General features: G+C 42.4%; 1 protein-coding gene across 2 annotated transcripts in view; it reads left to right on the plus strand.

The window, feature by feature from the left end:
• The window catches only part of sptbn4a (spectrin, beta, non-erythrocytic 4a), a 78,353-nt gene that overhangs the window by 24,716 nt on the left and 29,282 nt on the right, over positions 1-24,355 (plus strand). For both annotated transcript variants that reach the window (XM_017439893.3, XM_037979121.1), the window contains 4 exons: positions 20,347-20,610; positions 22,199-22,432; positions 22,939-23,028; positions 23,120-23,398. In XM_017439893.3, the coding sequence (XP_017295382.1) occupies positions 20,347-20,610; positions 22,199-22,432; positions 22,939-23,028; positions 23,120-23,398 (867 nt within the window). The remainder of the gene's footprint in view (positions 1-20,346; positions 20,611-22,198; positions 22,433-22,938; positions 23,029-23,119; positions 23,399-24,355) is intronic.

Here is a 24,355-nt window from a genome sequence, read left to right on the forward strand (position 1 = left end):
CCCCCCACCCCCACCCTTAGAGGTTCTATCCTGGCAAAAAGTGTTATAGCCAGGAATGAAAACGGCAGTGTTAGGAATAGATTTCTTAAGCCAGGATTCGGAGATAACAAGAATATTAGGTTTGGTAGTATGAACATTTGCAGTAAGCTCAGCAACTTTAGGGAGGAGACTACGTATGTTCAAGTGCATTAATCCTAGGCTTTTATGATTACAAAAGGAATCGAAAGTTTTTGACTGAACATCAGGTAGAAAAGAAACCGGAACTAATGCTTGCCCCAGTAAAGCATTGTTAGCCCATATATCATCGGTATACCTTTCCAGCTCAGTTTCCTTCTTCACTTCATTCAAAATCTACATCTTGGCTAGCAAAAATCTATAAATCTCTGATGGACAAGATCTAATAGTCACACCACAAAGTGCACAGAGGTCACCAATGTTCTGCAGAGTCAATAGCTACCGACCTCTAACTTCATGTGGCCTTCAGATTAGCTCAAGAATAGAGAGTAGAGAGCTTCATGGAATGGGTTTCCATGGCCAAGCAGCTTCATCCCCCAGCCTTACATCACCAAGTGCAATGCAAAGCGTTGGATGCAGTGGTGTAAAGCACACCACCACTGGACTCTAGATTAGTGGAGACGTGTTCTCTGGAGTGACAAATCCCCTTCTCTGTTTGTTAATCCACAGGAGGTTTGGTGGTTGCCAGAAGACCAGGCCTTATCTGACTGCATTGTACCAAGTTTAAAGTTTGGCTGTTTTGGCTGAAAATGGTGGGCCAACATCATATTAAACCCTATGGATTAAGGATGGGTTGTTCATATGCATGTAAAGGGAGTCCAGTGAATACTTTTGGCAATATAGTATCAATTATCTAAAAAGTATTAACACAAGCATACAACAAGATTTGTATGCATACAAAAAGATCCATAAGCACACCATAAAATTCACAAATGCATCGAAAATAATATTTTGCTTGTAGTTATTCGACAAGAAGAAATTTTGTGCACTCTACAAATGAAATAAATAACCTAAAATGAGTAGGTTATTCTTCTTATGGAAAATCTATCAGAAAATATATGTTACTTTTTTTGAGTAGTTTTTTTAAATGCACATTCCTCAAAAAAAAAAAAAAAACACCACTAGTAAATTATATTTTCCATTATTTTTCCACATGAAGAATAATCTACTTAATTTAGGTTGTTTATTTAATCCATAGCAGGGGATTTGTACATGTGTATTTTAACAATTTTTATTTGCAGAATAAAGCTGCAGATAAAGCACCCAGAGGCGTTTTACGTTGTTGCGGGGGACTTTAATCACGTAAAACTGACGGACACTCTGCCCAGTGTCTGAGGTGTTGGCAGACATCTTAAACACCTCACTGTCACTGGCATCTGTCCCCACCTGCTTAAAGATTGCAACTATTGTCCCTATCCCCAAGTGCTCCACACTGACAGGCCTGAATGACTACCGATCTATAGCCTTAAACTCAGTAGTCTGAAGTGCTTCAAGAGGCTAGTCATGACCCACATCAAGGACTCCATTGACATTACCGTGGACCCACATCAGTACACCAACAGGAAGAATTCCTCCAATGATGACACCATCTCATCGGTGGTCCACACAGCCCTCATCCACCTGGAAAATAGAAACTCTTACATCCGTTTGCTCTTTTCGGATTTCTCCTCTGCCTTCAATACCATCATCCCACAGACCCTGATACAGAAGCTCTCCTCTCTTGGACTGAGTCCCACACTGAGAAACTGGGTCCTGGACTTCCGGACCAACAGACCTCAAACTGTCAGGATCCACAACACTGTCTCCTCCTCCATCACCTTCAGCACTGGCTTGCCACAGGGCTGCATGCTGAGCCCCCTCCTGTTCACTCTGCTAACATATGACTGGTCAGCGAGACACCCCAGCTGTCATATAGTGAAGTTTGCAGATGACACAGCGGTACTGGGACGTATCTCCAACAATGGCAAGTCCAAATGCAGAGAGGAGGTGGAACTTCTGGTGCAATGGTGGAAAGAAAATAACCCCTGCATCAACGTGAAGAAGATCAAGGAGATGGTGGTGGATTTCATAAGAGACAAGTGTCCTTCTCCTCCCTTGTACATCAGAGGAGCAGCTGTGGAGGTGGTCTTCAGCTTCAGATACCTGGGTGTGCAAATATCCAGTGAACTTACCTGGAGTGCCAACACTTCCTGTCTGGTCAGGAAGGCCCACCAGTGTCTCTACTTCCTCAGAAAGCTATAGAGAGCTGGACTTGGGAGCTCAGTCCTGAGGAGCTGCACCTGTATCACCGTGTGGTGCAAAAACTGTCTGTTGCTGAGAGGATGGCTCTGCAGAGGGTGGTTAAGGCTGTACAGAGGACTGTAGGGAGCAGTTTTCCCACCACCTAAGACCTATATACATCACAATGCAGAGAGAGGGCGCTCCGCATCATGAAGGACTCCACCCACCCTGCAAACAGACTGTTTCAGCCCCTCCCCTCAGACAGGCAACTGAGGTGCAATCAGAGCAAGAGACCACGAGGCTCAGAAACAGTTTTTACCCTCCAGCTGTCAGACTGCTGAACTCGAAAAAACGCACTTAATTGGGCTTCATCTCATTTATACTTTTACTCTTTTATTATTTATTTATATGTATTCATTTATTTATTTATTTATTTATTAGGCTTGAGTCCGAATTCCGTACCACAAACATGCAAGTGTGAGATGGTATGACAATAAAAGATCCTTGAATCCTTGAATATGTGTTAGAAATGTGGATTTTAAGCAAAAACAATGGATCATTGTGGAAGTATTCTGACAGTAAAGCTGCACTCACCTGTAACTATAACTTCTGCTTTCACTTCTATTTTAATTTAAACAACAACTGCAGAAACAGATGCTAGGGATGGAATGAGGTTATGTATTTATTTAAAAAAAAGCAGAAAAGACAGTTCTAACAGTTAAATTATTTATTCCAATTATCCCAATTTAACTAGACTTCAAAGTTTCAAACGTCACTGCCCACTCCTAATGTTTGAATGTGTGTATCCTGTGATTTGTAGAGAGGCTCTTTAGTTCTTTAAATACCAGAAGTGTCGAATGTGCTTTGAAGGTCATCACTTCATTATGAAATCCAGGAGCAGGTACTGTACCAACATCGCTGTTTTTCTGTAACATTTTGTGAGGACATTCTGACTTGGGCAAATGTGAATCACTTTCAACATGAGAGGCACAAGTCTGAGTTGCTGCTATCACAAAAAGGGACACATAAAGAGGCATATTAATTTAATTTATCACATAATCTTAATAAAATAACAAAAACACTTTGCAATTTTTTTACTCCACACAAACATTTGCTTTCTGTAATTATACATCAAGAAGTCTGTTATGTTTGTTGTTAGCTTAATTAGATTTTTTGGGGCATGTTATGATAAAACAGATTCTGAAGGTGCATGGTTTTACTTTTTCTTAAGTTTATGATTAACAATAAACAGTTTAAAAAAAAACATGACACTAATTGACATGAGATTTTTTTAGTGATATGGCACATGAGCTGTTAATTTTTGTGCGCTTTAGTGAATATTACATTTGACTGACTATTGTGTAAATGACATATGCAACCCCCTGGCAAACAATTATGGAGATTTTCAAAATTCTAATTTTGTGGCTTTAAAGTAACTATATATATATATACCTGTTGTAGTCAGTCACAGTTGCTTTCTTTAGATCAAGTAGAGGAAAAACCTATGGAACACTTACTTAACAAACAACGGTAAGAAACCAGTCAACGCTTGGATCAGTTGGATAGCATACTTCTAAATCTGGACCAAAAATGAACCACTTTTTTACCCTCTGCTCAAGTTCTGGATCGTATTGACAATTGTCTAAAAGAAATAAACCATGAAAGAACTACAAATCCAGATGGTCAAATTATTTAGCTTTTGTCATTACTTCACTGCAACTGTTCGCCCACCTCCCTCTCCACTGATGAATCAGTCTAAAACAGAACCAATGTAGTTCAGGAGTGCTCAGCTAAGTAATAAATGATAGAGATGTATTGAAGCTAGAGAATGTTTCTACTGTGGGAAACCTGGTCATTTTATTACCTGTTATAACCATTATAACCTGGTCATTTTATTACGTGTGAGCCATTTAATAGGTTATGCCCACCAGTAAGTCTGGGGATACTGGTGGGTCAGTCCACAGACACCTGCCTTTTATTGTCTACTGTTATCTGTGAAAATCCAACAACCCTTTCACTACAAGCATTGGTAGATTCAGGAGCAGAACAGAACCTGATTTGTGAAGAAATGAACTTCAGATTCCCACTGCGACTCTTTCTAGGCCTCTATTGGGTTCAGCACTTAATGGTCAGATACTAACTACTATAACCCATACCTGAAAATCATCATAAAAAGGGCAAGGTTTTTTTATTTCCTTTTAACTCCTCCCTTTCCACTGATATTTTGATTTCCTTAGTCCGGGAGTCGGCAACCCGCGGCTCTAGAGTCGCATGCGGCTCTTTGGCGCTGCCCTAGCAGCTCCCTGGAGCTTTTTCAAAAATGTTTGAAAATGGAAAAAGATGGGGGAGAGAAATATATTTTTTGTTTTAATATATGCCTCTTTTACACGGAAGTCCCGCTCTACTCGGCTCAGCTCAATAAATCCTGTTCACCGGGGCTGCGGTGCGGGGGGGTGCGCTACCGAAACTTAGCGCAAGTTGTGTAAACAACGGAAGCGCTATGGACAGCGTTGGCCCTGTGTTGTTGCTGTTTTTTAAACTTATGGGGATTCTCCTGAGACTTCAGGAAGAGAGGCGCAGTGAAAGAAATGCTATGGATGCTGCGATTGTTGCGCGGAGTAGGACAGCTGTTATCCGCTGGAGATTTCAGGCTTTATAGCGCCTTCAGCTGGGGGACAGACGGCATAAACGTTGCAGGGTAAGCTAACGCTGTTGTTTATATTCCTACCTTCGCTCTTTATGCTTGCATCTGGTCACACCCACAACCAATGAGTGAACAGGAGCTAAGCTTGCGCCACCCAGGGCCCGGCTGGCCCTGCTCCGAGATAGGCTAATATAGCTAATATAGATACATACAGCATGTGTTGCCTTCATTATAAGGCTTATATGAGGCTTTTAATTTTATGTGGCTCTAGTTTTTTTTTTTTTTTTTTTTGGTCCAATATGGCTCTTTCAACATTTTGGATTGAGGACCCCTGCCTTAGTCAAACACAAACCAATTATAAATTAGTCTAAGAACAGAATTAACAACTGGAGCCCATTTTGCAAATTGTATGTGCTTGGCTATCATTTCTTCATCACAACTGTCTTTCCACAGTGAAACCTCTGATGCATCCAATGTACCATTGAGCTCCTGCCCGGAGCTCCTCTTCACTCCAGTCGACCCTACAACCTGGACCAGAAAAGGATACCATGAAGAGGGTCACTGAGGATTCTTTTGCCACATTTATCATTCGTCTTATCTTCCTCACCAGTTTGTGCAGGGTTTTTTCTTTGTTGAAAAGGATAAAACCCTCTATCCCTGCATCAACTACCAAGGTCTGAACCAGATCACTATTAGGAATAAGTATTCTCTGCCACTGATTGATTTAGCCCTTGGACAACAACACTCAGCTGAGTTCTTTTCCAAGTTAGACATTAGAGATGCATACTATTTGATCCATATTATAGAAGGAGAAGAATGGAAAGAGGCTTTTAAGATACCCTTGGGCCATTTTGAATATTTGGTGAGACCACTTGGACTGACCAAGCCCCAGCCATCTTCGATGCCATTGTAAACAATAGTTTGAGAGACTCCCTCAATGAATTTGGTTTCGTTTACCTAGAAGATATCCTGATCTTTTTCGAGAACCCAAAGCAACATCAAAACCATGTACGGCCAGTCCTCCAGTGCCTCCTAGAAAATCAACTATTCGTCAAAGCTCAGAAATGTGAATTTTATGTACCTTCTGTTAGCTTTCCTTGGCTATATCTTCAAGAGCGTACAGGTGAAGACAGACTCTGATAAGATCAAAGCCGTGTCTGAATGGCCATCTCACACAACACAAAGTACTACATTTCCTTACATTTTCCAACTTCTGCAGTCGGTTTATCAAAAACTACAGCCAAACTGCCATCCCACCAACAAGACTCATTTCCATTCACCAACCATTCATCTGGTTCCCTGAAGCTAAAGAGACATTTCAGAGAGTCAAGCAGTTATTTTTGGCTTTGTTTTGTTTTTTTTAATCGCAGCTCCTGTTCTAACCCATCCTGAACCTCAGAAGCAGTTCATGGTCGTGTCACAGCTTCCACTGTTCTTACCATGCCTCCTGTGCCCAGTCCTGCCACAGCTCAGTATTTTTCCATTGCATCACAGTCTCATGCCACGCCCCTGTTTCCATGCCCACGTAATCACAGCCATTAGTCTCACCTGTTACAGTCAGTATTTAAGACCTCAGCCAACACTCACTCCTTGCCAGATTATTGAATGGTTTAACCAAGTAAATGTCCAGAGTATCTCCACAGTTTCTGATTGCTTTCATGCCCACGGACCCTTGCCTGGACCCCGACCCACGAGCCTTGCTTAACCCTTGCCTGACGCCTCCTTGGAATCTGATTTACGGTAACCGACCTCCTTTCACGCTTCTGGACATCGCTTTTTGGATTATCCCTTTCTGGATTTGGCTGCAACCTCTGGACTTTCTGGTTTTGACCCCCTGCCCGGTCCTGGACTCTCCCTTTCGCCTAAACCCTGTTCTGACCACTCACAATCGCCAGTCCCCGGCAGACTTACCTGTCCTGGTTCTGCCCTCGAGCTCCTACGTGAGTATCAAGTCCAGTCTCAGTAATCCAGCCTGCCAAGTACAATAAAAACCATACAACTTTGTCTGTGTGTGCGCGTACTGAATCCTGCTAAGTCGAACCTCGTCAGAATAATCTGGCCAAACATTATGGATTCAGACGAGCAACGCTGGCGGAGCAACGCTGGCGGAGCAGCGCTGGCGGAGTAACGTTGACGGCGCCATTTCCGGGTTAGAGGCCAACGTTCAGGAAGTGATGCATTTAATCCGCGACATGTCCAGCACCCAGATAAACGCTACGGCTCACCCGTCTCCTGTTACGTCACGCCCGTTCGTCCCTCCTATGCCGAAGCTGCCTCCACCTGAAAGTTTCTCTGGTGAGTCAAGTCAATGCCGCCCGTTTTTGACACAATGCGAGATCCATTTTCAGCTACAACCATCATCTTTTCCATCTGAACAAGCTAGAGTTGCTTACGTCATTTCATTACTGTCCGGAAAAGCTAAGCTATGGGGAACAGCTGAGTGGCAACGTGATTCACCTTGTTGTTACGTTTATAAGAATTTTGCTGACGAACTACGGAGGGTTTTTGATCCAGTAGCCCCCGAACGGGACGCAGCCCGCAAACTGTTTATGTTGAAGCAAGGCAAGAGGAGTGTTATGGAATATATAATCGATTTCCACACTCTGGCGGCAGACAGTTAGTGGAATGATCCGGCATTAACCAGTGTATTTTTTCAAGGGCTAAAGGAGGAGATTAAGGACGAGTTGGCAACTTGGGATCGTCCTGCGGATCTCAGGAGCTTGGAGGAGTTAGCAACTTGAATCGATCTACGGCTAATGGAACGCAGACGTGAAGGGCAAGGCAACTTTGCAGCAAGGGAACATCTCTGGAACATCAGGCCACACGTTCCTCAGGATTCTGGCAACATGGCAAGTAACCTACCCCCTGAGGAGCCGATGCAGATCGGGAGGACTAAGCGTACCCAAGAGGAACAGAACCGGCGGAGGGCAAGTGGTTTGTGTTTCTATTGTGGAGCTAAAGACCATGCTGTGAGGAACTGCCCGTTAAAAGGCCAGGCTCAGTAGGATCCTGGAGAGTCCTACTGATCCCAGTAAAACATTGTAAATTCTCCTCTATGCTAATCCTTCCGGCTGAGTTAACCGTCCAGGGCAAGAAATTATCTACACAGGTCTTTATTGACTTGGGTGCTGACACAGAGTTCATTGATCAAGCCTTCACTGAGTCACTAGGTATCAAGATTATCCCATCTAGTAAAGATCACAGGATCACTGCGTTAGATGGCCATGTTCTCAGTCAGGAGAACTTTGAAACTAAGCCTGTTAGGTTATCAGTCAGCGGTAACCACCATGAGTCTCTCAAGTTCTTTGTTATTCACTCTCCAGATCTCCCCATTAATCTAGGGGCCACATGGTTGAGTAAACATAATCCCTGCATAGATTGGAGGAAGCAAGAGATCACAGGCTGGGTGGATCAGTGCTCTTCCTCATGCCTATTGGAGGCTGTCGGGGATCCCGGACCACCTGACTCTGAACCTGAGGCTTTCCCCGATATTTCCAAGGTACCCTCAGAGTATCATGACCTGAAGGAGGTCTTTAATAAGGTAAAAGCTACTTCGTTACCTCCTCACAGACCTTATGATTGTCCCATCGACCTCCTTCCGGGCTCTGTCCCCCCTCGAGGAAGACTTTTTTCACTCGCCCTGAACAAGAGGCCATGGCTAAGTACATAAAGGAGAGTCTACAGGCAGGCATGATTAGACCCTCAGTTTCACCAGCAGGAGGAGGGGGTTTTTTGTAAGCAAGAAGGATGGGTCTCTTAGACCATGCATTGACTATAGGGGACTGAATAATATCACCATTAAGAACAAATACGCACTGCTGTTAATGTCATCACTTTTGATCTCATTCAAGGAGCCAAAGTATTCACCAAGTTGGATCTACGTAATGCTTATCATCTCATCCGCATCAGAGAAGGTGACGAGTGGAAGATGGCATTCAACACACCCTTGGGCCACTATGAATATCTGGTGATGCCCTTTGGGCTCACCAACGCTCCTGCTGTGTTCCAGTCAGTGGTTAACGATCTACTTTGTGACATGATTAATCATTTTGTCTTTGTATATCTAGATGATATTCTCATTTTTTCTCAAGATCTGGTTTCCTATAGGGATCATGTCAGGAAGGTATTACTAAGACTCCTTCAGAACAAACTTTATGTGAAGGCTGAGAAATGTAAATTTCATCAAGCGTCCACATCATTTTTGGGTTTCAATATCTCGCCTAACCAGGTATCCATGGATCAATCCAAGGTGGCCGCTATCCATGACTGGCCTACCCCCAAGGACAGGAGAGGCCTCCAGCGCTTCCTCGGCTTCACTAATTTCTACCGAAAATTCATCATGAACTTCAGCCAGGTAGCAGCTCCCCTTCACGTGTTAACCTCTGTCAAAACTCAGTTTCGGTGGGACCAGAAGGCCCAAGCATCCTCCGTCCAATTAAAGGAAGCTTTTACCAGAGCCCCGATTCTTCTCTCCCCAGATGTGGATAAGCAGTTCATTGTAGAGGTGGATGCCTCGAACACTGGAGTAGGAGCCATTTTGAGTCAGAGGGGTAAGGATAACAGTCTTCACCCGTGTGCTTATTTCTCCAAGAAATTATCAGGCGCCGAGCAGAACTATGATGTGGGCGAAAGAGAGCTATTGGCTGTTACAGTAAGTTGGCTCTGGAGGAATGGAGACATTGGCTGGAGGGAGCTAAGGAGCCTTTCATCATCTGGACTGACCACAAAAACCTGGAGAACCTGAAGACGGCAAAAAGGTTAAACTCACGTCAAGCCAGGTGGGCCCTGTTCTTCTCATGTTTCTCGTTCCACCTTACCTACAGGCCTGGAGAGAAGAACCTCAAGGCACTCTGAGCAACACTCTGTCTCTGGTCCATGAAGGGAGTCCAGAAGAGGAGAAGACTGACACTGAGGAGTTTATTCTACCACGCATGGTTCGACTGTCCATTACGCAACTGGAACAGGATCTATGCCAGGCCCTTCACACTCATCCTCCTCCAACTTCTTGTCCCAAGGACCGCATGTTTGTGCCCCAGGAGTTTAGGAGCAAGGTTTTCATGTTTTGCCATAATTCTAAATTGTTTTGTCACCCAGGCATCAGCAAAACATTGTCTGTAGTCAAATCCCAGTTCTGGTGGAAGACGTTAAACAAGGAAGTCTGTGAGTTTGTCTCTGCCTGCCCACAGTGTGCCCAGGCCAAGGTGTCACGCCATTGTCCAGAGGGGTTGCATCGTCCTCTCCCCATCCCCTCTCGTCCTTGGTCCCACATCGCGATGGACTTCATCACCGGTCTCCCTGCCTCGTCTGGCAACTCCGTCATCCTGACAATCGTCGATAGATTCTCGAAGATGGTTCACCTAGTGGTGCTAAAGAAACTTCCAACGGCGAAGGAACTGGCGGATATCATGTCCAGAGAAGTTTTCAGGCTCCACGGCATCCCCAAAGACATTGTCTCAGACCGGGGTCCCCAGTTCGTATCCAGGTTCTGGAGAGAGTTCTGTAATCTGTTGAGCATCACAGTCAGCCTCTCCTCCGGTTTCCACCCTCAGACGGACAGCCAGACAGAAAGAGCCAACCAGGAGGTGGAAACTAAACTCTGTCTTCTCTGCTCCGGAGAACCAGTCATATGGTCAAGTAATCTTCCTTGGGTCGAACACGCCATAAACTTTCTGCCTTCTTCTGCTACAGGACTATCCCCGTTTTACACGGTTTACAGTTTCCAGCCACCCATTTTCTCCATACAAGAGAGACCTGCTGGTGTCCCTTCGGCTTATGCTGCTGCCTACAGGTGTTGCCGAACCTGGACCAGGCCCTGCTAAAGATGTCGGCGGTATACTCCCGTGCAGCTAACCGAAATAGGACTAGACAGCTCGACTATCAATCAGGTCAGAAGTATGGCTTTCTACGCGGGATTTACCCCTTAAGGTGGATTAGCATAAGCTCGCACCCAGATTCATCGGGCCATTCCCTATATCCAAGGTCATCAACCCTGTCGCCGTGAGGCTCCAATTGCTCAAAAATACTAGGTTCCATCCCACGTGTCACGTTTCAAGAATCAAGCCACAGAAGACGTCAGGACTCTATCCCTCCTCCAGACCCCCTCCACCCACCCGGTTTATCGATGGCGGCCCAGCCTTCACAGTCAAGAGACTCCTCCATTCCAGGTGATGGGGCCGCAACGTCCACTACCTTGTGGGTCGGGAAGGTTATGGTCCCGAAGAGCATTCCTGGGTCCCAGCCAGACACATTTTAGACAAGAACCTCATCAGGGACTTCCATAAGGCTCATCAGGGTCAACCTGGCGGCCCGTCAGGACCCGGCCCCTTAGTGGGGGGCTCTGTCACAGCTTCCACTGTTCCTACCATGCCCAGTCCTGCCACAGCTCAGTATTTTTCCATTGCATCACAGTCTCATGCCACGCCCCTGTTTCCATACCCACGTAATCACAGCCATTAGTCTCACCTGTTACAGTCAGTATTTAAGACCTCAGCCAACACTCACTCCTTGCAAGATTATTGAATGGTTTAACCAAGTAAATGTCCAGAGTATCTCCACAGTTTCTGATTGCTTTTAATGCCCACGGACCCTTGCCTGGACCCCGACCCACGAGCCTTGCTTAACCCTTGCCTGACGCCTCCTTGGAATCTGATTTACAGTAACCGACCTCCTTTCACGCTTCTGGACATCGCTTTTTGGATTATCCCTTTCTGGATTTGGCTGCAACCTCTGGACTTTCTGGTTTTGACCCCCTGCCCGGTCCTGGACTCTCCCTTTCGCCTAAACCCTGTTCTGACCACTCACAATCGCCAGTCCCCGGCAGACTTACCTGTCCTGGTTCTGCCCTCGAGCTCCTACGTGAGTATCAAGTCCAGTCTCAGTAATCCAGCCTGCCAAGTACAATAAAAACCATACAACTTTGTCTGTGTGTGCGCGTACTGAATCCTGCTAAGTCGAACCTTGTCAGGTCAAGGTAGATGCTTCAGATTCAGGTGTTGGAGTTGTGCTCTCGCAGCAAGTGGACTCAGGCAAGGCACTTCACCCTTGTGCATTGTTCTCCCATTGACTATCTCCAGCACAAAGAAATTATGGTTGTCGGTAACAGAGAACATTTTGCTATCAAGATGGCTCTCAAGGAGTGGACACACTGGCTAAGAGGGTACAAGACTTCTTTAATAGTAGGAACTAACCACAAAAACCTATCTCCAATCAGCCAAACAGTTAAACTCAAGAGAAGCCAAAGAGACATTAATTTTTGCTCTCTTCCAATTATCTATAGGCACCAAGCTGGTAGGTTTTAGTGCTACACCAATAAGTTCAATGAGAACAAGAGGGAGCCAGTGAGTCAGAACCCAGAGAAGCAGAGAGTTGTTCAGGTTTGAATGACAATTTTTATTCCCAGCAGGAGCAACAGGAATTAATAGTTGTTTTTTTTTAATGGTACAATAATAAAAGGATTCTTTTAAAAGCTAAAACTCAATAAAATGATTAAAAATGTCTCTAGTCCAGGATAAGATTAGTCTCTATTTTCAATTAAAGGACTTAAGAAACAGGAATCATGTCAGTAAATTCCAAGAGGAGAAGGAGCATCTTCGTCCTGCCCCACAGCTGTCTTATTTTTGGCTCTGGCACGCCGCACACCTACTTTCACTAGCCAGCTCCGCCATACTGCAGCTCTGTAAATACAAACAATCGCTGGCCAGAAGCGTTGTTCGTAGAGTCAACCGATCTCCTCTGTGACCCTCCTAACAAGGCTGCACCCTGCAGACATCAGTGGAAAACGGGACAGACTTTCACTTTTGACCCGCTGTCAATCAAATGGGTTGTTTTCCACTGATAGCCGTTCCTGATGCTGTAATGAGCCATGTCGCACCAATCGGACTGCGGTCACCTGACGAGCACACTGTCTGTCTGTCCGTCTTGCTTGGCCATTACGTGCTTCCTCCATTTTCTACAGACTAAGTCCTTCACCTTTTAAGTGTTCAGCCAGCTTCTCTGACAGGTTTGTGAAATGGCTGATAGACCGCTTCCAGGCGCACCCACAACTGCACAGGTGACCATCATCAAGAATTTTGTCCTTTTTTTCCAGTCCACAGCGGATCAAAACAATGTTATGCAAAAACACTAAAAAAACATATAAAAACAAAATTAGTTAAAATCATGCATAAAATTAAAAGATATTCACATAACCACACTTTCAAAATAAAACAAATTTTTCACTGTGTGACATTTATCACCTACCACACCGGATTGTAAAACATCAAGCCAAATGCACTTTCTTGACAATTCTCCCATTAAGATTAACACAAGAACATCCTGTATTCATTGTGCACCCTTGAAATGATAACATGGGAGATGCAAAGCATCATCAAACAAGCCCAAAACTCAGAACCTGAATCAGGCACTGGTCCTCCAAATCACCTATTTGCGTCCTCCTCTGTAGGATCATAAGTCTTGCAGTGGGCTCATACCTGTGTCAGGATCGGAGGACACGGAAAAGAACCCTGAGCGCAGACTCATAATAAAGGAAATAACTAATTTATTAAATAAACAAAACAAAAGCTGACGAGGCAGCAACGAAAACAGAAACAAAAACCAAAGGCACGGTGGGGTAGAACATCAAAGAACCAAGGCACGGAGAACAAACAACAACCAACAGACGACAAACAAAGAACTGACGACTAATGGGAGAAATGCTGAGGATAATGAAGGAAGTGGAAACAGGTGAGTGGAGATGATGATGGACAGGTGGAGATGGGCGTGGCAAAGAGGACAAAAGAGAGGCGGAGGAGGAGTGATAACAGGGCACAAAACAGGAAAAAACCAAACTGAAAATAACAACCAGAATAACACAAACACAAAACCAAAAACACAAAAATCAAAATCCTAACAACCTGCCACTTTGGAAGGAGCCATACTTTGAATTTTTGGCTTTGGTCTTTTTGGTGGCCCACTATCCATCAAGATGTAAGGATTATGTGTCTGCCTGTTCAGTCTGTGCATGTGGTAACCACCCACTTGCTGGTCTCCTCCAACCGCTACCCATTCCTAGCCACCCCTGGTGCCATATTTCACTGGATTTCATCACTAGGCTCTCACTTTTAGAAGGTGAGGCAGTTCTTTCAACCATTGTGGACAGATTTTTCAAAGCCATTCATTACCTGCCACTACCCAAGTTTTTCCTCTCTCTGGAAATGTCTCAACTACTGATTCAAAATGTTTTTCAACTGAAAAAAGCATGGACTTGTGTATGATGGAGGACCCCAGTTCACATCACAGGTTTGGAAAGTTTTCTGTAATGCCTTGGGGCCTCCATCAGCCTTTTTATCTGGTTAACAAAGAAATGGAGTCATCTCCAAATGTATCATTTCCATTAACTCTATGTCTTGGAGTTCACAGTTACTTTGTATTGAATATGTACACAACACGTTAACATCATCCACCCCTGGATTGTCAGCCTTTGATGCATTTGTGGATTACCAACCTCCACTAATTTGTAGTCAAGAATCTGAAGTCACAGTTCCCTCAGTACATCATTTGGGACCTTGACGAAGAATCTGGTGACGGACCAAAGCTGTGCTTCTCTGAGCAGCAGATCAGAATCATTAAAAAGCTGATAGAAAGACTCCAGGTCCATAATACATACCTGGTCAGAAAGTATGGGTAATCCTGTTGCAACATACCCCTCAAGGATACTCAAAGGAAATTGGCCCCCAGATTACTCTGACCTTTTGAGATGGACTCCACGATCAACCCCTCTTCAGTTTACCTTAAGCTTCCATCTGCCATGAAGATCCATGCCACATTTCAAGTCTCACAGATTAAACCAGTAACCACCTACACTTTTTGCCCTCTGGCTGCACCCCCATCACCCACCCGAATCATCAAAACCATTCTGCTTACACTGTTTGCCGTATGCTCGCCATAGAGGTCGTAGTCTCCAATATTTAGACGACTGGGAACGATAGTTCAGCTCCTAGATTCCATGCTCCTTCATGTCCTACCCTCACCTTATCACTATCTTTTAAAGAAATCATCTAAATGGATTTCATTTCTGGATAGGCACAAGAGGACAGTCCCTGGGTGGGGCTACTTCCATTGACAGTACCAGACAGCTTTATCAATGAATCCTGATGACACTACATTTACTTAAGACAGAGCTGAACCACAATTCTTCATTAGATCATAAATTGTCACACCGCGATCTTTCTTACGCCGACCTCTTGAGAGCTGTACTAAGTGTTCTAATTCTTAAAATCTGTGTTAAAAGGGCTTCCCTATGTTCTACCTTAAAATCCTCTGTGTGCTACCTGGACCACCTGTGAAAAATTCTCAATGAATCATTAACCATTATACAAAATAGTGATTTAAACATGGCAGTTTTAGTCTTTTTATGAGTTTTTATTTTATCTTTTTAAAGCAATAAAAAACTTACACATACTTTGGCCCATAACTATCTATGCATTTATGCTGTTTTTTTTTTTTTTTACTGTTTTAACAGATGTGAATTTAAATTCAGACAGTAGTGTTCATAGTTCACATTTTTTTGTGATTCTCAAAGGAGTGCAGCCATCACGTCACTGCTGGAAGGCACTCATCCTATGATGGTAAATGGTAAATGGACTGTACTTGTATAGCACCTTTCTAGTCAACCAGGCCACTTTTATTATTACTGCCTGTCTTTCATAGCTATAGACGATCATGTAACTGCTTGTGACTGTGTGTGCTTGTCTGTCTGTCTATTTGTCAGCAAAATGTCTTGTGGTAGTAGATGAAAGTCATCCCTTTCATATATACTCAAAGCAATAACAGATTGTGCAAGAGTCAACTCCTTGTCTGTAAGCAAAAAATCTAATGAATCACTTGATGGATTTAAATGAAACTCAAAAATTAATCCCTAGATGTACATCTATAACTGATCATTATTATTGCCGTTCCTCTAATATCAGATGACCACTACAGCTAATTGACATTAGCCAACACAATAATGCCTCTAACTCAAATCATATTACAAAAATTACGCTAAAATCTGGTGTTGTAGTAGCTGAGAGTCATCCCTAACACATTCTCTGAGCTCTAACAGATCACACAAGATCTTTATTTAAAATTTTGGTGTGCAAGCAGTGGGTAACATGCAGTCCTTCAATGAATGTTACTTTCACTTGATTTTTTAAAAATTAATATTTGCTGCCATAAACTAGCTTAGAACAGAGACAAAATAAGAGAAATATTTACATTACCAATAAATCTCCACCAAGCCTGTATTTTTTATGTTTAGGTTAAGAGTCTTTATCCTGTAAAAAACACTGAGTGTTTTTTTGTTATGTAAGGCTACTCAGAAAAATATGGAGAAGCCCTCTCCCTTCAGCTTAAGATGTAAACAGACTGAAACAGGACACTGCCTTACTTCTAAATCATCAGCACATTTAAATAACCTTTCATGCCAAATGTGAGAAGTATACACTGAAAAACCTGACAGAGAGCAGAAGATGGCTCCATCATAGAGACTGTCTCTACTGTGTTGATCAGTACAAATCTTGTAGATATGTATCTGTTACACTAAGGTGCATTCTTAAAAGATCAAAATGCTTACTTTACCTTGAAATGCTGTAAAGGTTTGGTGCAATCTCAGTCTGGCTGACAGGGAACTTAATTTCCATCTATCTTCTTTCTCTTACCCACTTTTTCTTTTCTGTCCAGGGTGTACCCTGGACAGGTCTCCAGTTCATCACATTGACACATAGAGACAAATGAGACAAACAGCCATTCACAGTCTCACTCACATCAATGGACAATTTAGAATTACCAGTGAACCTATCCTACATGATTTTGGTATGTGGGAGGAAATCGCAGTACCTGGAGAAAACCCACAGGGAGAACATGTAAACTCCACACAGAAAAGGAGGTGAGCCTGCGGCCTTCTTGCTCTGAGGTGACAGTGCTAAGCCCAGAACTAGAATTCAAGAAAAAAGTTATAGTAACAAATCATATTCATTTTTAAGATGTTCTTTTGACTTGTACCTGAATTTACCACTTAAAATGCAATTAAAAATTAAAACTGCAAGCAGCATTGGGAGGCCCTCATAGCTCAGCAACGCTCCGGCCTTGTGGCGACCGCGGGAGCTCCGGCAACCGCTGCCCACACTCTTGTGCACTTCGCTTTTGGCAAATGTCCCAAATTGACTTCAGTCCGGATCTGTACAAGTCCTGTGGCATGCTGGGAAGTTTGACCTTCCTACGTCAAACAGTTCCAGAGTTAGAGCACATGTGCTCTTGTGACCTTGACCTTTGACCTTGTGACCTTGAACATGCTCTTCCTTGACCCATGACGGTTCTGTCTGTGAAGTTTAACTTTCCTACGGTATACGGATGCTGAGTTAGATCATGCACAAATATGATCTTAATTTTGGATCCTGTTAGCTATTGCAGCCATCTTGATGACATATATTGACCATGTGAATGTGATGAGTGCTGGTCTGTTATGACCCACAGAAAGTTTCTTTAAGCTGTGACCTTGTATGTGGAAGTTTTTCCACTGTGATGTTTTATGGCGAATGGTCAGATTTTGGGGTTTGGCCATGCCCACATGCTTTGATGTAGCAAAAAGCTTTTGGTAACATTTGACCTCCAATGTTTCAAGACTGAGCTCAGTGATTCTGAAGCCTGTGTGTGAAAAGCTGTAGGAGGAGTTCAATTAAATGTGGAGGCTGCCATTGCCCAAAATCTGGTAAAAATCGGAACTTTGATCCAAGATGGCCGACTTTCTGTGAGGTTTGGACCATGGCTCCAGGAGACTTTTTCGTAGGTTCTCTCAAGGTGCACATGTGTACTGAATTTCATGATCGTCAGTGAAAGCATGGCTTGCTTCTTTAAAGATTTCTAGGGTGCGCTGTGCAGGAATTAGGCCACGCCCACCAAATATTGGATGTCATTTCTTTTGGGGGGTGGACTAGGATGAACTGTATTGAGTTTGGTGCAGCTCAGCTGAAATATGTGGATTTTAAAGCCAAACGTATGTCAACGACGTGATGTCTCACTTTGCCACGCTGCCATGGCCACACCCTCCAGCAAAACCTCTTGGTGCTTTAATGCAAATAAGACCAACTTGTTATCTGTCGTCTGACACAAGATCAACTTGATTAGGTCAAAGGGGTCAGAGATGGAGCTTTCCAAGAAAAAAAAGTAACTTCCTGTTCTAAGCGGGCGGGGCTTTGATGATGTCTGAATGTGACCACATAGGATCGTCGGGAATCCAACATGGACTTGTACCAAAATTGGTGCAATTTGGTTTTTCCATTTGAAAGTTATATCGTTTTGAAATTAATGGCGCAAAGGCGAACTTTGAGGCCAGGCTCCACCCCTTCATGATGCTAGAAAACTTACCGTTTTAATAACTTTTACTGTCCCATCCCTTAACTGCATATTAATCAAGTTAGAAGCCGATCGCTCAAAATCCCTAGGAGGAGTTCGTTAAAGTCTGAGGTGTGCAAAAATCAAAAATGACCAAAAATTGCACTTTTACCTGAAATTCAAAATTATATTTTGAATTTTACAGAGAACTAATGGTAAATGCATTGCATTTACAGTAACATACTTTAAAGACAAATATGGTAGATGTACTGAGAAAATTGGCAGTATTTAAGTATAAATTTACAGCAAGGGATAACAGAATAGACAGTATCTAGCTCTTTATGTAATGAAGGTGACACATGTTCTGAACTTCTCAAAAACTGTTAATCTTAACGTGTTGTTGCAACAGCAGCAATACCATGAGCATAATGAAACATACTGTAACATACTGTAACATACTACTAACAAATGGGCATTATGTTCCAGTTTGGACTTGTGATTGTAGATTTTGGTTTCATACTAAAAGTCCTAAGTCCTGGCAATAATTTAGGAACTGTGATGTTAAAGGTTCTGCAAGAAGCAGTATGTGCAAAGATTACTAAAGATTACAAAATTTGATTATATTTGGGTTTAAAGTAGATACGACATAATGAAATAATTAAACACTGGTGTATAATACAACAGTGTAAAAGTGTTACTTTTTAATTTGTGTGAATTCAATGTTGTTTGTAAAAAAAAAAGATTTCATCCCACCTACTGCTTAACTATGCTGTGTCAGCACTGCAAAAAAGCCAGCAGAATTTGGCTGCACAGTGCTGCCATGAAACCATGATTAATCTGTGCTCTCCTTTAAAATATTGCACTATGTCTGTCACTGTCATTACTAACTCAAATATTCATTTCACAAATGCCCGTTGTATCTAACTAGACAGGCTGTATCATGGAACACCACTCCAGCAGCCCCAGTCTTCTTCCACAAACCTTTTTCATTTTTTGACTTCTTTCTTCCTTTCATCCACTTTTTTCCCCTCTCTTCCCCATTTATTTTCTTCCTCTGCCTCACCCTATGTGCCAGTGAAGCCAAATAGAAGCAGGAGAGAATGAGAGAGAGTGCCTTGTTTTCTGCTGGTTCTGCATTATGGGAGGGAAAGCAAAGGTGGAGGAAAAATAGGAGTGAGAGAGGGATGTTCAGAAAGTGAGCACTAGCAGCAGTTAAGCATAGACCCTGTGCCAAGAGAAGGAATGCAGTGCTGCATTATGAAAGCCATAAGATATACTGTAGGTCCAACTGTGTAAGAGATTAAAGAGAAGCAGTATGTAGAAGATGCTATTCATTACATTTATCTCACACTATCACATAACAAAAAAATGTATTTAGAATTATGAAAAAAGCATCTGTATTTCTTGTAATCAGTGATTATATGATAGATATAGAAATTCTCTCAATTTTGCCATTGACGATCTACACCCCCTTCGTATCCTTATCATTTTGTTTCTGGCAAATGCTTCCTTTGCACAGAAGGCAAAGCTTCAAGCTTTCATTTAACTCACGTGGTCTATAAAGCTCAATCTTTAGGAGAGAGAGAAGGAGAAAAGCACAGCCAAAGCACATAATAGAGGTTCTTAATTATACCATGCATGATTTTTAGGTCAGCCTGAGGCCAAGTGTTGCTCCATATACCTGTTTCTGTGCAAGCAGGGGGCTCCCACCCCAGGATGGAGATCTGTTGTGCCAAGCTAATTTGGGCATACAACTGAATTTAGCCTGTTTCCTTTTGAGCATTATCTGTTATTATCCCAGCTCCTTCCTGAAAGGCTGTACTGCACACAATAAAATGAAAGAATTTCTGTAGGTTCATGGTGTTGTACAGCAACATATCTTTACAATATACTGGATGCAGAGGTGTAGAGCTTTAACTGGGCTGGTCTCTGTTGGAAAGACAGTTGATAAAAGATAACAACAACAACAACAACAACAACAACAACAATAATAATAATAATGTCTCAATGTTAAAGAAGATGCTAAAGTCAAGTAAACAAATTTTCAGATTTTGCTTAGTCTGACTTGAGTCATGCAGTGCTTTAATGATTTGTGGTTAATGCTCTTTTTCATCATCCAGGAGGGTCAAGAGCTGATCCAGGAGAAGCCAGAACTGTGTTCGGTCGTGCAGCAAAAACTGGAGGAGATCAGGGAGTGCTGGTCTGACCTGGAGACCACAACCAAGGCCAAGGCCCGCCAGCTTTTTGAAAATAACAAACCTGAGCCAGAAGTCAAGAGCTATTCGGACCTTGACAGTCAACTATCCCATTTGGAGCAGCAGCCACCCCAGCTAGAACAGGCACACCATCTGCCCACCTTTAACGAACAACTCCAGAAATTCCAGGCAAGTCTCAAAGCCTTCCTGGGCCACTCCAAGATACCAATGACAGTGTCTTTTTTTTCTTTTTCTTTTGATGTGGTGCTACAAAAAATCACCACTTGATTGCTAGTTATTCAGAGTGACTCCTCAGAAGGACATGTTATAAACCTTGCATTAAAACCTTCGTTTTCTGATTGTTGACTGACATCTGCATTTCATGTTATATATGTAGCACATTACCCACAGAAAGACTAACTGCACTGGAGTTGGTACAAACTTTAATTCAGTGGTCTGCTATAAACATGTATCCTATCGAGTAGTAGACAAAATTGTAACACAACTCTAAATTGGACAAAAAGATTCTTTAAGGGACAATGTTTAACAATGACTGACTATTAGCAGTCAAATTAGAAAGTCAACTCCAAATATCATCCACCCAATATGTATAGACAAAAAGGTCTGCTTCAGGAAGCTATGGTACTTGTTGAAAACAATCCCCTACACAGTTATTCTGGGGAACTGCAGCTATGGAAAAATTGAGTCCACCCTCTTTCAGTTTTAGGGTTTTCTATATCAGGATAACTTCCAAATCTAATTCCAAGTATACAAAAACACAAATCAGATTCCACAATGTCATTAAATTCCTTCAGAAAACCATTACTGAGAGTTATTGCTGCTAAAGGAGGTTCTACAAGCACCTGAATGGTTCATTGGCAGGAACTATTTATTGACTCACAGCTTTTCTATTTTGGCTTAGATTTTGTTCAATAAATAATAACATGGTGGAATTTGTTGTGTGTTTTGTAATTTGAGGTTGGTTTTGAATGATTTTAGAACCTGGTAAAATCCAGATAATTTATATATGTTCTGATATGTAAAACTCAAAAACTGAAAAAGAGTGAACTTTTTTCTATGACTGTATGCTCCTCATTTTTCATTGTTGCACACAATAACCAGTATGTCTGTAAAAAAGTGCAACATTTATAAAAACTATTTTTAGACACATTTGTCTTTTTTTCTGCCACTGTATTATTAGTCTATATTGTGTTATATATTGTGTTTTTGTCACCTTGTGTTATGAGTCTTTATGTTGTGCAGACATCTGATACAGTTTTAGATCTAATTCATTTTTGCTGTGTAATGGAGCAGCAAGCTGTCCAGGGTGTACCTTGCCCTTCATCTCGCTGTTCTTTGCCACTTTTCTACTTTTGTTCCTGAAGTTTGAACACATTCCAAAGTATCATAAAGTGATCTCTAAAAACTGCACTAAAGAGCAGAGCATGATTAACATGGTTTCATAAAAACAGTACCTGATTTTTATGAAAAGAAAATATGTTCTGCATTGATGATGTGTCTTTTACCAGCTGGTGTTTCAGGCAAGCAGTGTATTTCTGCTTTTTGGAGTTTATTTAATGCTAAAGTCCTGTTGTGTGTGCACATCAGCCTTTATGACGCATGTTATCATCCAGAACAATAAAAAATGCACCACATGCTTTTTTGAAAGTGGGCCAAATCATTACATAAATCTTCAGTGTTCTGCCAGAGAACAGCCGACATGTTTGTTCATCCATCCTGTGGCTGCAACATAACCTTCCACCTTTGTTCGGCACAGGCTATGGAATCCCAGATTGGTGACTTTTACAAGGATGTGGGAGAGCTGGGAGGTTTGCAGGGGCTAAGCCTACCCCAGCGAGGTCTGATGACAGGTGACAAAGAGGGCGCCGAGCAGTTGGGTGAAGTGGAGACCCGCATAGTTCGACTGATTGAGCCCCTGAAGGAGAGACGCCGCATCCTGCTGGCCTCTAAGGAAATGCACCAAGTTGCTCAGGATCTGGAGGATGAAATAGTAAGTTTCCCAATCTTCATTGCATGTATTTAATCTGCAATTTAGGACCTGTTAATTAGAGTTAGTATAAGTATTTGGGTATTAACAAAAATGATTTTATCAGAAAGAAGACCTACCATTCCTTGAAGGAATGCATATCACTCAATGCCTTTCATACCAGAGTTTTAAACTAAAATCTTCTTATGATGTGAAATAATGTGGCCATTTTGGTCAAATCTTGAATTTATGTTATTTGTTATCATGCCCTATTGCGAGACTTTGCGAGATGAGTCAGTGCTCAGAGAATATACTAAAGATGACTCTAGACTACTAACACATACAATTTTGCTAAAGCTACAAACAAACACACAATCACACAGGCAAAAACAATATCATCTTTGTTATCTGTGGTGGGCGTTAAAAATAAAATACCATGTCCTTGCTGCAGTGTCCATGTCAAATCTTTGATGTAGCTCTCTTAAATGTTCATTATGAAAAGTGGAATGACCTGCATGTCTGTGCATAAGCTGTGGATCCAAGAGAGGCTTCCCCTGGCCTCCTGCAAGGACTATGGAAATAACCTCCAGAGTGTACAGCACTATCTGAAAAAGAACCAGGTCAGTACCATGCATGACATCTGTCTATGGTCAGCTGAAAGGTAACCTAGTTGTTCTCGTTCCTGAAACTTATCTCTGATTTGCCCTGCAGACACTCCAACGAGAGCTGACAGGGAGGCGAGCTCGAATTGAGGAGGTTTTAGACCGGGCTGGAATTATCGCTTCACTGAGAACTCCTGAGGTGGACTTTGTGCGTGAAGGGGCGGGGCATGTGCGCCAGCTGTGGGAGGTTTTGCAGCTGGAGACAGAAAGAAGATCTGTGCTGCTGGATGCTGCACTACAGGCTCAGCAGTACTACAGTGAGGCAGCTAAAGTGGAGTCCTGGCTGTCAGGGCAAAAGCTCCATGTTGCCAATGAAGATAAAGGCACAGTATGTACAACTCTGAGATTCTACTCAACTGTATTATATTTCATTTTATTCTATTCAGTTTATTTTAATTGTGCCAATTTACAACAAAAGTCATCTCAGGACACTGTAAAAACAAATAGGTATAAACCACAAATTAAATTAGATCCAAATTTAAATTCAGTTACAGTTGATACATTTTAATTATTTCCAACTATAATGTAATTCATTCACATTCAGTAAATTATAAAATACCAGTTAGTAAAAGTTTAAAAGTTTTCTATCTAAGCAAGCCAGCAGATTGCTTTGAATTTTGACTTCCTCACAATCTCCCATCCTGAGCAGCACATTGGCAGCAGTGGAAAGGAAAAACTCAGTTTTAACAGGAAGAAACCTCCTTCAGAACCAGAACCAGGCTCAGGATGGCTAGCTGTCTGCTTCAACTGGCTGAGGTTTGAGAGGACAGGAAAGAGACACAGACAAACACAGAAGGATTGGTCTAGGTGTAGTTTCTATTAGAGTAGCATTTCTCAATGGGGGCGGTACTGCCCCCCCATGGGGTTGTTGAGAGGATGACAGGGGGCGCTGGCAGCAATATTTTCAAAAAGGGGGCGCTGATATCAATAACTGATATCCAACAAGTATATCATTTAAAATTAACATTTCATGTTTTTTATATGTGGTTGACTGCTGTATTTTTAAACCTCCTGAACCGAAGGTCATGTTATTCAGCTGTGAGGATGGAAAGAAAGAATCAGGACAGGCAGGAGAAGGAGACAGATTGGTCCAATATGAGCTGGAAGTGTAGAAACAGCCACTTAATACAAGGTGACTCATTAAAAATATTATTTATATTTAAAAGGTGCATTAGCAAGATGTGTAATTTATTTAAAGCTATTAAATAATACTTGTTTGACCATATGACTTAGAGAAGAACACAGAGAAGGAATGAAGGAGACAGACATGAGGTTGGTGATGGCA

Source organism: Kryptolebias marmoratus, linkage group LG13 (assembly GCF_001649575.2).
Source record: "Kryptolebias marmoratus isolate JLee-2015 linkage group LG13, ASM164957v2, whole genome shotgun sequence".
Classification (NCBI taxonomy): Eukaryota; Metazoa; Chordata; class Actinopteri; order Cyprinodontiformes; family Rivulidae; genus Kryptolebias; species Kryptolebias marmoratus.